The sequence below is a fragment of the Sapajus apella genome, unplaced genomic scaffold, assembly GCF_009761245.1.
Source record: "Sapajus apella isolate SASKATOON/1434 unplaced genomic scaffold, GSC_monkey_1.0 scaffold21, whole genome shotgun sequence".
Lineage (NCBI taxonomy): Eukaryota > Metazoa > Chordata > Mammalia > Primates > Cebidae > Sapajus > Sapajus apella.
The window spans coordinates 12468418-12485830 of NW_022436961.1; the positions used below are offsets into that span (position 1 = coordinate 12468418).

Below are 17413 nucleotides of genomic sequence, written 5' to 3' on the forward strand. Positions count from 1 at the left end.
CTTGAACCCAGGAGGCAGAGGTTGCAGTGCACTGATATCACACCAGTGCACTCCAGCCCAGGTGACAGAGCAAAACCCTGTCTCAAAAGAAAAAAAAAAAATTGGGGGAAGATGCAAAATAACCACCATGAGTTATCGTTTGCTCCTGTCAGGTTGGCAGAAAGTAGAGACTACCAACATCAAATGTTGATGAGAATATAGAGAAATTAGAACTCTCATTCAGTCCTGGTGATGATCTGTAATAAAAGGTTCAGAAATTAGCCAAGCACAGTTGGCATGTGCCTGTACTTCTAGCTACTTAGCCACCAGGGAGACTGAGGCATGAGGATCACTTGAGCTCAGGAGTTTGAGACCAGCCTGGGCAACACTAGTGAGAGCTAGTCTCAAAGGAAAAAAAAAAAAAGATTCAGAAATGAGACGACACAAAAATTAGTTTTTCTGTGTGAGGACTCTTCCTCACGTAGAAACAAAATTAAAAGACAAAAATATTAAAATACATATGACAGACAAAACTAATTTATTTGTATATGGAGTCCTTACAAATCATTAACTAGAATATTATCTTCTCTGTGAAAAAAAAAATGGACAAAAAAATAAGAACAAGTGATTCACAGGAAAAATAAAATAACTCAGTGTCACTTATAATGAATTAAATGCAAACTAAAAGCACAAAGTTCTGTTTTATTTATGAAGTTTTCAGAGGTTAAGTTAGATTAAATATTTAAAAATAAAAATGTAAATTTTATTTTAAGTAAAAGTAAATAATAAAGGCTAGATACAGAAAGGTGAGTTACTAAGAGACCAAGAAAATCAGGATTATGAAGTCATAGAAGTCTGGCAAGCTGTGTTATTTCAAGAACAGAGTGGTCAAGAGTATCAAACAGAGAGAGGCCAAGTAAGTCATAAGCCACAAATGACTGATGTGGATAATCATTGATGGCTCTGAAGATTGCTGTTTAGGTAGGGTAATGGAGGTAGGAATCAAAACAGATCGAGGAGGGAGTGGGAGGTGAGCTAGACAATGGCAAATATTTCCATTTCTGAGATGAACTCGGCTGATTTATGATGTATTATTATTTCTATTTAACTATTGATTTAATTTCTACTGATTTCCTCCTAATAGGATTATTCGTTCATTCTTTTTATTCTTGAATCAATTTTGTTAGCTTTTTTCCCCTAAGAATTATATTGTCTAATATTTAAATGCATTGGGTTAGAATTGTTCATAGCATACATTCTCTTAAAACCTATACTGTATAAATAGATGTTTTAATTGTTAGCAAATCCTTGTTTTTGGTTCCTTTGTTCTTTAGTCATTTTGAATATCTGTTATATGCATTGCCATGTACATTAAATATTCCTGAAGATTTTAGAATTGGTTTCTTTCTCTACTTAGAATAGCCCAGGACTCCGGAAGACAGCCTCAGCATGAATCCTCAGAATTCAAACTTACTGATTTTACTTACATATATGTATATAAATAAAAAATACATAAATACATATATAATCATTGCAGGACTATTTCATATGATATAATTTGTGATATGTAACATGAGGTTATAGGTCTGTGATACATGAGCATAAAGAAATATATATCAAAGATCTAATATCCTATGCAAACAAAAGAAATACGTGAAGTTATCACTTTAACATGGCTTAAGTTTGGGCTGAAGTTACAGAGATGTTATTCTTACTTGAAAGGTAATAACTGAAAAATTGCTAGGTGCAACTTATTTAATGAAGGATGTTGAATACCATTGTGTCCAGATTATTCGTCATTAGTTGTAAACTTAGCTTTTTGTGGCAAAGTATTATCCTAAGTTAGCACTGAGGAACAGAATCTGAACTTCATATATCTTTCCTTTATTAGTAAATTATACTAGAGAAGCCCTATAGCTGAAATCATTGAGCTTTCCTGAATATATAATTTAACTGTAGTTAAAGGGAGTATTGAGGATTGTCCCAGCACTTGGCTGTTCAAGTAAAGTATATTCCATGGATTCTTCTATACCTTTATGTGCTGTTGATACAGATCATGACTAATTGAAGAAATTTTTATTACATAAGGCATGCTAAACTATTTTATATTCTGACCCTTACTAAACTTCAGGTGAACATGGCAGCCTTGACAGTTACCTCTAGAACTGGTATATCTTAGGAGTATTCTTTTTAGAAGGCAGTACCCCATTTAGCGTCTGTCATTGTGGCTGAATGGAAGAAGGGCTGGCTTTCTTCTCTTTTTTTCTAGAGGCTTCTTTCATTCCCTGATCCGTGTTAGACTGGGAGATTGCAATATCACCTTTCATAAAGAACAGAGGAAGAGATTAAGGGGGAAGGCCTTGTGAACCTTCTATAGAACCTTATCCTTTGTGATCCTTTTGTGGAATTTTGGCATCTTTTAATTTGGATTGTGATCTAATGTTTGAACTAAGCAGTTGATAGGTGTCAGGAGGGCCATCAAACATGTTATGAAATGGTATGAAAAATGCCTACTTATATACATATTTCCCTATGTGTACACTCCATAGCTTTCTTTTGAAATCCAGTTTAAGTTCTACTTAAAGAGGTTAAGAATCAATATTTGTCAGGGGGTGGAGGTTGTGGGGGAGTTTGGGGAGAGAGAGAAAGGAGAGGGAAAAAGGAAGGGGAGGAATATTTTTGGTACTTCTGGTATAGCAATATGTGATGTTGTCTTAAGCATTTATAGAACGATACTACAGAACAATAGCCAATAAGTGATTAGCTGTTGTTGGCCATCAGCTGTAGGGATAGTAAGCAGTAGTTGGTTTACAACTTTTAAAAGTTTCTTCTAAAGCCAGAGATTTTGATTTAAAGAGAGTATCATTTTAGCCACAGAAATGTATCGGAAAAAAAAAATGCTTTTTAAAAATGGAGTATTTGGGCTGGGCTTGGTGGTTCACGCCTGTAATCCCAGCACTTTGGGAGTCTGAGGCAGGAAGATCACTCGAGCCTAGGAGTTCAAGACCATCCTGGGCAGCACAGACCCTGTCTCAAAAGAAATAAAGGGGGGAAGAAAAGGAATGTTTGGTAAGAATTTTACCAAATATGTATAAAAATTGTATGGCTGTATGTTTTTGAGCTTTTCAGGAGCAGGGAAACTTTTGGTTACCCAATTGCAGTTACATGAATTACAAGGGAAAAAATCCATTAGGAGCAAAATTTCATACCTATATGAAACATATACGTGTGTGTGTGTATTTTTTTTTTTTAAGATAGAGTCTTGCTCTGTCACCCAGGCTGAAGTACAGTGGAGTGATCATGGCTTACTGCAACTTCTACCTCCCGGGTTCAAGCTATTCTCGTGCCTTAGTCTGCCAAGTAGCTGGGATTACAGGATGTGCTACCACACCTACCAAATTTTTTTGTATTTTTAGTAGAGACGGGATTTCACCATGTTGGCCAGGCTGTCTCAAACTCCTAGCCTCAGGTGATCTGCCCACCTTAGACTCTCGAAGTGCTGGAATTACAGGCATAAGTCACCATGCCCAGCTGATATTTTTAATATTATATAAAAACCCAAGTTGTAAACTCATTTTCGTTTTTGGGTAACTGGCAAATTGAGATGGAAACTTTCTGACAGTTGACTAAGAACATTTTATTATTCAATTTTGTTGAAGAACTTCTAAATGATTGTACTGCCATTGCCTTTTATGTATTTATTGACCTTTTGCTTAATAACCTTGGGTTGATTTTAGGCCACCAACAAAATGGAAATGAAAGAAACTGCTAAACAGAATACACTGTGGCAAATGAGCTCAACTAATGAACCCCTGTTAAATACTGGTGAAGTCAATCCTTTGAAGAAATTCACCATTCCTAAGATCAGGAGGACAGCTGGGAAAGGTAATATTTCCGTTGAAAGTTGGAAATTTTTTTAGTAACTATTACTGTATTTCTCTGATTCTTAGTTTATGTTCATCTTTTAATTTGACTCTATATAAAAATTAGGTAAATTCAGGTTTTTAATTTCTTAAACACACATATACTTACATTTCTGCACAAAAGAGAATAGACGCATGTTCTGCATCTCTGCCACTAAGTAGACCTAAAAACCCTGGATGTTTTAATTAAACAAATATGGGAAAATGTTCAAAACTGAAGAGAAGACAGACCACCTAGGGACCTTGGGATTCGGGGAATGACAAAGCAGTAAGTTCCCTGGATTTTTTTTGTTTCCTCCATATCTCAGACTGGATGCCCCCAACACAGAAATGCCAACGGATGCAGAACCCTCCACAAAAAGCTCCAAGAAAAACCCCTTCTTTCTTGGCAGTGGACTAAGAATGGGGCAGCCTAGAAAGATGGAAACCTATTTGACATTAAACACACCGCCCCCTTTTCCCACTGGGGTGATGTCAAAGGAGGTTGAGTGGGGATCCTGGACTCTGACCTCCTACCCAACAGGAACAAGGTACCCCTTTTCTTCCTCATAGTGCCAGTGTTGATCAAGTACAGGGTTCCACACACGGCAATAATGCATTCCTCTCCCTGCCACCATCCTGCTCCTGCCATGTCAGTGGATATCTACCTCTGCTTTGTGGTGATGAGTTGCCCCTTTCCACTAGGGTTAGAGTCAGTGAATAAGGTGGAGAGCCTGGACCTCCACCACATCCAGCAGTAGCAAGCCCTCCTTCTATGATGTTGGTGGAGGCTGAGTGGGGACCATGCACTTCAGCCCTTTCCAGTGGTAACAGGATATTCCCCAGGGTGTAAGTGGAGGCCCTGTGGAAAGCCAGAACCTCACCTCTGCATAATAGTAGAGTCAGTGCTTCCCTTTCCCTGCCACTCATTTTTCCTGCCTGTACAGTTTTAGTAAAGTCTTGCTGACATGCAAGATTAAATATAATTCAGAATCTCATTAAAATGCCCCATTTGACCATGATACAATAAAAATCACTCATCTTACCACACACCAAGAAAATCTCAACTTGAATGAGAAAAGATACTCAATAGATGCCAAAATCAAGGTTGACACAGGTGTTGGAACTGTAATTAGCTGAGAGACTTTTAAAACAGTTGCCATAAAGATAATTGCACAAGCAGTTAAAAACACTTTTGAAACAAATGAAAAACTAGAAAATGTCATCAAAGAAATGAAATAATATAATAACCAAATAGAAGACTTAGAACTGAAAATTTATCTAATTGAAATAAAAACTCAATCAAAAACTAACTACATGGAGAAATAGAGGAATCCACTATTGTAGTTGTAAATACCCTGTTATCAGAAATACCCTGTTGGACATATCCAACAGACAGAAAATCGCTAAGGACAAAGTTGAACTCATCGACACCATCAATCAGCTTGACATAATAGACATCTGTAGACTATTCAGTTTAACCGTAGCATGTTAGACACTCTTCTCAAGCACATGCAAGACTCACCAAGACAGACCATACCTTGACCATAATACACATATTAAGAGACTTAAAATAGTAGAAAACATGAAGTCTGCTGTATTAGTCCATTTCCACACTGCTGATGAAGACATATTCAAGACTGGGCAATTCACAAAAGAATGAGTTTTATAATGGATTTATAGTTCCATGTGGCTGGGAAAGCTCACAATCATGGCAGAAGACAAGGAGAAGCAAGTCACATCTTAAATGGATGGCAGCAGGCAAAGAGAGCTTGTACAGAGAAACTCCCATTTTTAAAATCATCAGATCTCATGAGACCCATTCCCTATCATGAGAACAGCATAGGAAAGACCTGCTCCCATGATTCATTCATCTCCCACCAAGTCCCTTCCATAACACATAGGAATTATGGGAGCTACAAGATGAAATTAGGATGGGGACACGGAGCCAAACCATATCAGATCACTGTAGAATTAATTAAGATGATCAATTAGAAGACCTACAGTAGACATAAATAACCAAAAGATAGCTGGAAAATACCCAGATTCTTTGAGACTAAACAACACACTTCTAAGTAATAAATGGATCAAAAAAGAAATCTCAAGAGAAATTTTAAAATACCTTGAACTAAATGAAAAGGAAAACGAAATTTGTAGGATGAAGCAAAAGCAGTACTTAGGAAGAAATTTATAGCATTGAATGAATATATTAGAAAACAAGAAATATCTAAAATCAATAATTTACATTTATATCTTAGAAAACTAGAAAAAGGAGGACAAGTTAAATCCAAAATAAGCAGAAGAAAAGAAATAATGAAAATTAGAGCAGAAATGAAATTACAAACAGGAAATTAATAGAAAAAAATCAACAAAACCAAAATCTGGATCTTTGAAAAGATTTGTAAGGTTGATAAGCCTCTATCCAGGATAACTAAGAAAAAACAAGGCCGCAAATTACTGAGATCAGAAATCAAGGAATGGTACAGAGGCTCATGCCTGTAATCTAAGCACTTTGGGAGGCCAAGGTGCATGGATCATGAGGTCAGGAGATTGAGTTATACTGACTAACATGGTGAAACCCTGTATCTAATAAAAATACAAAAATTAGCCAGATGTGGTGGTGGGCACCTGTAAGTCCCAGCTACTCAGGAGGTTGAGGCAGGAAAATCGCTTGAACCCAGAAGGTGGAGGTTGCAGTGAGCCCAGATCATGCCATTGCCCTCCAGCCTGGGCAACAGAGTGAGACTCCATCTCAAAAACAAAAAAGAAAAAGAAATCAAAAGAGGACATCACTACAGATCCTATGGTCATTAAAAGGATAAGGGATACTGTGAACAACTCTAGGCCCATAAATATGGTAACCTAGATGAAATGTACCAATTCCTTGAAAGACATTATCTGCAAAAAGTCACACAAGAAGAAATACATGATTTGAGTAGGCCTAAATCTATTCAACAAATTGAACCAATAACTAATAACCTTCAAAAACAGCTCCGGGACCAGATAGGTTTACTAGTGAATGCTATCAAGGAAGAGGTTATACCAATTCTCTATAATATCTTTCAGAAGATACAAGTAGAGGGAATACTTCCTAACTCATTCTTTTAGAGGAACATTATTTTAGTACCAAAACAAGACAAAGAACTTAGAAGAAAAGAAAACTACAGAGCCATGAGAAACTCAACATCACTGATCATTGGAGAAATGCAAATCAAAACCACAGTGAAATACCATCTCACACCAGTCGGAATGGCCATTATTGAAAAGTCAAGAAACAATAGATGCTGGTGAGACTGTGGAGAAATAGGAATGCTTTTACACTGTTGGTGAGAATGTAAATTAATTCAGCCATTGTGGAAAACAGTGTGGCGATTCCTCAAGCATCAAGAACCAGAAATACATTTGACCCAGCAGTCCCATTACAGGGTATATACCCAAAGGAATATAAACCATTCTACCATAAAGACACATGCACATGTATGTTTATTGCAGCACTCTTTACAGTAGCAAAGACATGGAACTAACCCAATTGTCCATCAATGATAGACTATATAAAGAAAATGTGGAATATATACATCATGGAATACCATGAAGCCATAAAAAGGAATGAGATCATGTCCTTTGCAGGGACATGGTTGAAGCTGGAAGCCACCATCCTCAGCAAACTAATACAGGAACAGAAAACCAAATACCACATGTTCTCATGCATAACTAGGAATTGAACAGTGAGGATACAGGGAGGGAAACAACACACACTGGGGCCTGTTGGAGGGTAGAGGGGCAAGGGGAGAGAATGTAGATGACAAAGGTCAATAGGTGCAGCAAACTACCATGGCACACATGTACCTATGTAACAAGCCTGCACATTCTGCACATGTATCCCAGAACTTAAAGTAAAAATTTTTAATTACTGAGAAGGAATTGCCAGGAATCTTTAACTCCTGGGTATTCAGCTGTTGTCTCTGAATCCATGGGATGAGAATTGATTAAATTTAAAGAGCTGCCTACATTTACTGTCTAAATTCAACATTATTTGGGAAGTTGAAGTAGGAGGATGGCTTAAGCCCAGGAGTTCAAGGCTGCAGTGAACTATGATCACAGCACTGCACTCCAGCCTGGGTGACAGAGACCCTGTCTCTAAAAGAAAGAGAGGAAAGATAAAAATAAATAAAATTGTCATTAAAAAAAATTACAGGGCCAATCATGGTGGCTGACCCCTGTAATCCCAGCATTTTGGAAGGCCAAAGTGGGAGAATTGTTTGAGGCCAGGAGTTTGACACTAGCCTGGCAACATGGAAAAACCCCACCTCTACAAAAAATGCAAAAAGTATCCAGGCATGGTGACATGCGCCTGTGGTCCCAGCTACTCAGTAGGCTGAGGTGGGAGGATCGCTTGAGCCTAGGAGATCAAGGCTGCAGTGAGCCATGATTGTGCCACTGTGCCACTGTGCTCCAATGTGGGCAACAGAGCAAGACCCTATCTGGAAAAAAAAAAAAAAACTCGAACCCTGTATGGGAACCACAGACAAATATCACTCATGAAGCTAGATGCAGAATTTTTCGGCCAAGTATTAGCAAATTGAATTCAATAATGTATAAAAAGAATTTTACATCTGGACACTGTGGCTCATGCCTGTAAATCAGTACTTTGGGAGATTAAGGTGGGAGGACCACTTGGGGCTAGGAGTTTGAGTCCAGCCTGTACAACATAGCAAGGCCCTGTCTCTTGAAAAAAAAATTAAAAATCAGGCTGATGTGGTGCACACCTGTAGTCCTAGCTACTTGGGAAGCTGAGGAGGGAGGATTGCTTGATCCCAGGGGGTTGAAGCTGCAGTAAGCCGTAGTGACACTTCTGCACTGCAGCCTGGGCAACAGAGCAAGATCCTGTCTTTAAAAAAAAAAAAAGATTTTCACACCAGTACCAACTGGGATATATCCCAGATATGTAAGGCTGGTCCAGCATTTGAAAGTCAATTAATGTTATCTGTCATCTAAAGAAGAAAAATCATATGATTATATCAATAGATGCAAAAAAAAGCGTTTGACAAAACCCAACACCCATTCATGTTAAAAGCTCTCAGTAAACTAGGAATAAAGAGGAAATTCCTCAACTTGATTTTTTTAAATCTCCAATATTCTGCAGCTAACTTTATACTAAACAGTGAAAAGTTTAAAGTTTTAGCGCTAAGATCAAGGCGGTGATGTCTCTCATCACTGCTTTTCAACATTGTACTGGAAGTACTAGCTAATGCAGTAAGACAAGACAAGGAAATAAAAGGTACATATATTGGGAGAGAAGAAAGACAACTGTTCTTTCTCACAGATAACATGATCATATCTATAGAAAATTCAAAAGAATCCACAAAAAACCCTCCTGGAGCTTATAAGCAATTATGGGGAAGTTGTAGGATAAAGGTTAATATATGATACTGCTTTTTTATATACCAGCAATGACCAAGTAGAATTTGAAATTTAAAACATACCATTTATATTGGCATCAAAAAAAAAATAAATACCTAGGTTTAAATCTAACCAAATGCATGCAAGGTCTATATGAGGAAAACTACAAAACTCTGGTGAAAAAAATCAACCCAATAGAGAGATTCTATGTTTATCAATAGAAAAAGTCAGTATTGTCAAGATACCAGTTTTTTCCAACTTGATTTACAGATTCATTGCCATTCGAATCAAAATCTCAGCAAGTTATATTGTGCATACCAACAAACTGATTCTAAAGTTTATATGGTGCATAGTTTCAGATATGGAAGGAATAAATTTTAAGGTCTCTTGCACAACAGGGTGATTGTAATTAATAATTGCTTATCTCAAAATTGCTAAGAGAGTACATTTCAAATACTTTTACCACAGAAAATAAGTATTCAAGGCAATGGATGTGTTAGCTTGATTTAATAATTCTGTGCTATATGCATGTAACATCACATTGTACCTCTTAAATATATACAATTATAATTTTTCAATTTACAATAAAATTAAAATTTAGAAAATAATGTTTATATGGAGAGGCAAAATACTAAGAATAGCCAACTCAATATTGAAAGAGAACAATTAGAGGACTGACACTACTTTACTTCAAGACATGCTATAAAGCTACAGTAATTAAGGCAGGGTGGTATTGGCAAAAGAACAGATAAATCAAGCAATGGAACAGAACAGAGAGCCCAGAAATAGAGCCACATAAATATAAACTGATCTTTGACAAAGAAGAGGGAGGAAAATAGAACAAAGTCTTTTCAACAAATATTGCCGGAACAACTGGACATCCACATGCAGAAAAGGGAATCTAGACATAGACCTCCTTAACATCCTGCACAAAAAATTAATTCAAAATATACCACAGACCTAAATGTAAAACACAAAACTACAAAACTTGCAGAAGATGACATAGTAGAAAATCTAGATGATGTTAGGTTTGGCAATGACTTTAATTGCAATACCAAAGATGTGGTTTGTGAAAGAAAGAATCTAATAGCCAGACTTTATTACAATTAAAAATTTCTGTTCTGCAAAAGACACTGTCAAAAGAATAAAGAGAAAATATTTGCAAAACACATACCAGATAAGGGATTATCTGAAACATGTTTTTTTAAAAAATGTTAAACTCACCATAAGAAAACAAGTTCATTTAAAAATGAGCCTGCTGGGCGTGATACACCTGTAATCCCAGCACTTTGGAAGGTCATGTCAGGTGGATAACGTGAGGTCAGGAGTTCAAGACCAGCCTGGCCAATATGGTGAAACCCTGTCTCTACTAAAAATACAAAAATTAGCCGGGCGTGGTGGTGGGCACCTGTAATTCCAGCTGCTTGGGAGGCTGAGGCAGGAGAATTGCTTGAACCCAGTAGATAGAGGTTGCAGTGAGCCAAGATCATACCATTGCACGCCAGCCTGGACAACAAGAGTGAAAACCTATCTCAAAAAATAAAAAATTTAAAAAACAAACACAAGCCGAAGAGTTTAGCAGACACTTTACCAAAGAATATACGTGGACAGCAAATAAGCATATGACAAGATGTTTTACATCATATGTCATCAGGAAAATTTAAATTAGAACAGTGAAATACCTGTACACACCTGTTAGAATGGCCCAAATCCAGAACACTGATGACATTAAATACTGGTGAAGATATGGGGCAACAGGAACTCTGATCCATTGCTAGTGGGAATGCAAAATAGTACAGCCACTTTGGAAGACAGTATGGTGGTTTATTACAAAATCGAACATACTCTTAGGATATGCTCCAGCAATTACACTTCTTGGTATTTACACAAATCAGTTAAAGCCTATGTTCACATAGAAACCTGCACACAGGTGTTTATAGCAGCTTTACTCTTAATAGTTAACACTTGCAAGCAACCAGGATATCCTTTTGTAGATAAACAGATAAAATAGTGTACATCCAGACAATAGAATATTATTTAGCACCAAAAAATGAAATGACTCTCAAGTTACAAAGAGAAATGGAAGAATCTTAAAGGCACATGTCGCATTTTTAGATTGGCTGAGTGATTGCAGCCTATCTAAAAAAAGTTACGTACCATATAAAAGAACCTGAAAACCCGCAAACATAAAACCCCCCAAAAATTCATGCTAATGAACATCATAATAAAACTTTAAAAACAAGGAACAGAGGAAAAATCTTGAAAGCAACTAGAAAGAAGCCACATTATATGTAGGGGAAAAAATATTTGACAAAAGATGTCTCATTAGAAACCATGTGTCCAGAGAAAGTAACACAGCATTTTTCAAATGCAAGAAATAACTTTCAACTCAGAGTTCTGTACCTAGTACAAATATCCTTCAGATATGGAGGTAAAACACTTATTCTCAGATAAAATAAAACTTAAGAATTTTTCATCAGCACACCTACCCTTAAAGAATAGCTAAAAGAAGTTCTCCAAACAGAATCTAGTAAAAGAAGGAAACCGAGAACATTAGGAATGAAGGAAGAAGTAAAAGAAAAGCATAGAAATATAGGTAAAGATAATAGATCATCCTTCTCTTGAGTTTCCAAATTATGTTTGGCAGTTGTAGCACAAATAACAACATTGTTTGTTATGATTCTCAGTGAATATAGAGGAGGTATTTCAAATAATCATAATGTGAGATGTTACTATTAGAGGGAACTAGAATGGTATATGAGATCTCTCTGCATTATATTTTACAAGCGAATCTAAATATCTCAGAATTGTTTTAAACAGTATAGGTAAATCAAAATGGAATTTTGAAAATGTTCAGGTAACCACAGGAAGGCAGGAAAAATGAAATAGAAAATTGAACAGAAGAAAAAACCGGAAATAAATAATTAAATCATAGGCTTAAGCCCTAACATATCATTACTTATGTTGAACATGCATGATCTAAATATACCGCTTAAAAGACATGTTGATAGAATGGATTAAAAAAACAACCCAACTACTGTTGACAAACTCATTTCAAATACAGTGATATAAGTTGGAATGTAGACATATGAAAAAAGATAGACCATGCAAATAATAAAATAAGAGTGACTGTATTAATGGTGAATAAGTAGACTTCAGAGGAAGGAAAATTTCCAAGAACAAAAAGGAATATTACTTAATGATGAAAGAGTCAGTCTACCAAGTAGGTACAGCAGTCTTAAGTATGTATATACCAGACATCAGAGCTTCAGAATATATGAAGAAAAACTGCTAAAACTGAAAGGAGAAATTGACAAATTTAGAATTATAGTTGGAGACTTTGTACTCCTCTCCCAATTGATAAAACTACTAAGCAGAAAATCAGGAAGAATATTGAAGAATCTAACACTGTCAATCAACAGGATCTAATTGACATGTATAGATTATTGTACCTAACAGCAGCGAAATAGACCTTTCAAGCACCTGTGGAACATGGATCAAAATAGACAATATCTTGAGCCATGAAATACATATCAACATATTTAAAGGAATTGAAATCATACAGAATATATGCCCTGACAACATGCAAACAGAAAAATAAGTAAATCTTCAAACACTTGGAAAGTAAACAGGAGGCATGGGGCTTGCTTAAGGCTAGGAATTTGAGACCAGCCTGGGAAACATAGTGAGACCCTATCTCTGCAAAAAATAAGTAAATAATACATTTTGAAGTAGTCATGGGATTTTAAAGGAAATAAATCATGAACTAAATTAAAATGAAAATGCAACATACCAAACTTTGAGGGACATGGCTAAAGCATTGCTAATAAGGAAGTTTATAGCACTAAATGTCTATATTAGAAAAGTGGGAATGCTTCAGATAAATAATCTTAAGCTTCCAACTTTAAGAAACCAGAAAAAGAAAGACTGGGCATGGTGGCTCACACATGTAATCCTAGCACTTTGGGAGGCCGAGGCAGGTGGATTGCCTGAGTTTAGGAGTTCGAGGCCAGCCTAGGCAACACGGTGAAACCCTTGTCTCTACTAAAATATAAAAAATTAGCTGGTGTGGCAGTGTACCACCTGTAATCTCAGCCACTCAGGAGGCTGGGACAAGAGAATCGCTTGAACCTGAGAGGCAGAGGTTGCAGTGAGCCAAGATCACACCACTGTACTCCAGCCTGGGTGACAGAATGAGACGATATCTCAAAAAAACAAACAAAAAACAGAAAAAGAACAAAAAAACCCAAAAGCAGCAAGATGAATGGATAATAAAACTACAACAAAAAGATGATTGGAAAGATCAATTAAGTTGACAAACCTTTATCAAGTATGACAAAGGAAAAAGATAGCCATAAATTACATCTATCAAGAATTAAATGAGTTATCACTACTGGCCCACAGGTTGTATCAAAAGTACAAACTATTAAACACATGTAGTTCTAAATAGATCATTTAAATAGTCTTATAACTATTAAATGTAATTCATAGTTGGAAAAGAAATTCTAAGGCCCAGGTCGTTTCACTGGAGAATTCTAAAGATTTAAAGAACAGAAATTCTATACAATCTCTTCTAGAAAATAGAAATTGAGAGAATAACATGAGATTAATATTACCATGGTTCGAAGACCAGGTCAATATAATGTGGAAAACACCCCATAGACCAATGTCCGTGTTGATAATTGGTGCAGCTATCCTAAACAAAATATAAGCAAATGGAATTTGATATTTAAAATGAATTATTACACACAACTGAGAGCTGAATGTTATCTTTCATCACACTTGACATAATACTGGAAGTTGTACAAGCAAAAAAGCCAAGGAGAGGAATTAACAGCATTCAGATTGGAAAAGAAGAAATAAAATTATCCCTATTTGAAGAGAACATGATGGTCTACATAGGAAATCCCAGGGAATCTTAAAAAAAGAAAGAAAGGAAAACTTGGAGCTAGTAAGTTCAGCAAGGTCACAGGATATGATGAAAACAGGAAAGGGCCGGGCACGGTGGCTCACGCCTGTAATCCCAGCACTTTGGGAGGCCGAGGCGGGTGGATCATGAGGTCAAGAGATCGAGACCATCCTGGTCAACATAGTGAAACCCTGTCTCTACTAAAAAAATACAAAAAATCAGCTGGGCATGGTGGTGCGTGCCTGTAATCCCAGCTACTCAGGAGGCTGAGGCAGGAGAATTGCCTGAACCCAGGAGGCGGAGGTTGCGGTGAGCCGAGATCGCGCCATTGCACTCCAGCCTGGGCAACAAGAGCGAAACTCCGTCTCAAAAAAAAAAAAACCAGGAAAGACCCAATTGTTCATTTGATTGTTAAATGACCCAGGGGTTAGGGGCACTGATCCCACCTCTGACTCCTCCGCAAAACGCACAGTCAAAATATCTGCATATAACTCTTCCTCCCCCAGAACTTAACTTTTAATACAAATAGCCTACTGTTGACTGAAAGGCTAATTAAATGAACAGTCAATTAACACATAATTTTATATATGTATTATATACTACTATATGTGTACAGTAAGTAAGCTAGAGAAAATGTTACTAAGAAAATCAAAAGGAAGAGAAAATGTGTTTACCATTCATTAAGTGGAAGTGGGTTACCATAAAAGTCTTCATCTTCACATTGAGTAGGCTAAGGAAGGGGGGGGTTGGTCGTGCAGTCTCAGGAGTAGCAGAGGTGGAAGAAAATCAAAGTATAAGTTGTGTCCCACACAGTTCAAATCCATAGTGTTCAAGAATCAACTATATTTTTAAATATTAGCAAAGAACACATGGAAATAAAAATTTTTTAAATGCCATTTAAAAAAACTTTGGGCAGCCAGGCATGGTGGCTCACGCTTGTAATCCCAGCACTTTGGGAGGCTGAGGCAGGTGGATCACCTGAGGTCAGGAGTTCAAGACCAGCCTAGCCAACATGGCAAAACCCCATCTCTACCAAAAATACAAAAAAATTAGACAGGCATGGTGATGGGTGCTTATAATTTCAGCTACTTGGGAGGCTGAGGCATGAGAATCACTTGAACCTGGGAGGCAGAGGTTGCAGTGAGCCAAGGTCATGCCATTGTATTCCAGCCTGAGTGACAGAATAAGATTCCATCTCAAAATAAAATGAAATAACTTTAAAATGAAATACTTAGGTACAAATACAACAAAATATGTAAGGTTTCTATGCTATAAACTATAAAACGCTGATTTTTCTAAAAAGGAAATCTAAATAAATGTAGAGATGTACTGTGTTCATGGATTAAAAGACTCAACATAATGATGTCAGTTCACCACAAATTTATCTGAAGGTTTATTGCAGTTCTTATCAAAATTCCAACAAGATATTTATAGGCGGACAAGCTTATTCTGATACTTTCCTGGGAAGGCAAAGAAACTAGAATAGCTGAAACAATTTTGAAATAGAAGAAAGTATATGGAATTATTCTATCCACTGTTAAGCTTTAGCATATAGTTCCAGTAATGAAGACATTGTGACCATAGGGATAGACACACAAATCTGTGGAACAGAATAAAGATTCTGAAAATAGACCCTCATAAATATGTTCAATTGGTTTCGTTCCATTGATTTTTAACAAACTTGCATTTAGTGGAGGAAAAGTAGTCTTCATGAAATGTTGCTAGAGCAATTGGACATCCATAGGCCAAAAAAATGAACTTCACCCTAACCTCATGCAAAAAGTAATTCCAATTGAACCCTGGGCTTAAATGTAAAATGTAAAGCTATAAAACGTCTAGAAGAAAACATGAGAGAACGTCTTCAGGATCTCAGCCTGGATGAGAAGTAATTAAACATGGCATGAAAAACACAATCTATAAAAGAAAGAATAAATTCACTTACATCAAAATTAGAAACTTTTGCTCTGCAAAAGACTGTTAGGAAGGTGAAAAGACAAGCTAGGAATTGGGGAAAAAAGCATTTTCAGATCATTTATCTGAGCAAGGTCTTACATCTAGAACATATAAATCACTTTCAAAATTCAATATTTAAAAAAAGAGAGGCAATCCAATTAGAAAATGAGAATAAGACACAAATAGACTTTTCACCAGAGAGAATATACTGATGGCAAATGGGCTTATCAAAAGGTGTTCAGGCCAGGCATGGTGGCTCACGCCTGTAATCCCAGCACTTTGGGAGGCCAAGGCAGGTGGATCACCTGAGGTGGGAAGTTTGACACCAGCCTGACCAACATGGAGAAACTCCGCCTCTACTAAAAAATACAAAATTAGCCAGGCGTGGTAGTGGACACCTATAATCCCCCTACTTGGGAGGCTGAGAGGCAGGAGAATCTTTTGAACCCAGGAGGTGAAGGTTGTGGTGAGCTGAGATTGCGCCATTGCACTCCAGCCTGGGCAACAAGAGCGAAACTGTCTCCAAAAAAATAAATGTTCAACATCATAACCATTAAGGAAATGCATATGAAAACCACAATGAGATGTAACTATACACTTAGCTGGAAAAGAAAATGATTACAGTGCCAAATGCCAGTGAGGATGGGAGAAACCAAATCACACATGTATTGCCATCAGGGAATGTAAGATAGCACAGCCACTCCAGAAAACAAGTTGGCAGTATCTTTAAAAACTAAACATGCAGTTCACACACAGTGGCATGTGCTTGTAGTTCCAGCTACTCAGGAAGCCAAGGCAGGAGGATTGCTTGAGCCCAGGAGTTCAAGGCCATCCTGAGCAACATAGCAAGACCCAATCTTTAAAAAAGTAAATAAATAAACATGCAGCTGCCATATGATCCAGCCATCCTTCTCTTTGGCATTTTTCCCTGGCAAACAAAAAATGACGTTCACACAAAAACCTACACATGAATGTACATAGCAGCTTAATTTGTAATAATCAGAAATTGACAACCACCCAAATTTCCAGTGAGTGAATGGTTAAACTATGGCACATTCATATGATGGCATACTACTTAGCAATAAAAAGAAACAATCTACTCATACAGCTTGGTTGAATCTCAGAGGCAGTATGCTAAGCAAAAAAAAAAAAAAAAAAAAAAAAAAAAAAAAAAAAAAATCTAAAGGTATCATACTACATAATTTTATTTAAAAAAATTTTTAAAAAAAAAAAGAGGGAAATGGAGAGGATAATTATTTTCAGGATTTAG

General features: G+C 36.8%; 1 protein-coding gene across 1 annotated transcript in view; it reads left to right on the forward strand.

Annotated features, from left to right (window-relative positions):
* Positions 1-3721: 3721 nt before the first annotated feature.
* Positions 3722-17413, forward strand: part of TEX15 (testis expressed 15, meiosis and synapsis associated) — a 66298-nt gene continuing 52606 nt past the window's right edge. Inside the window, exon 1 of the mRNA XM_032288286.1 lies at positions 3722-3864. Within this exon, the coding sequence (XP_032144177.1) occupies positions 3729-3864 (136 nt within the window). The 5' untranslated portion in view covers positions 3722-3728. The remainder of the gene's footprint in view (positions 3865-17413) is intronic.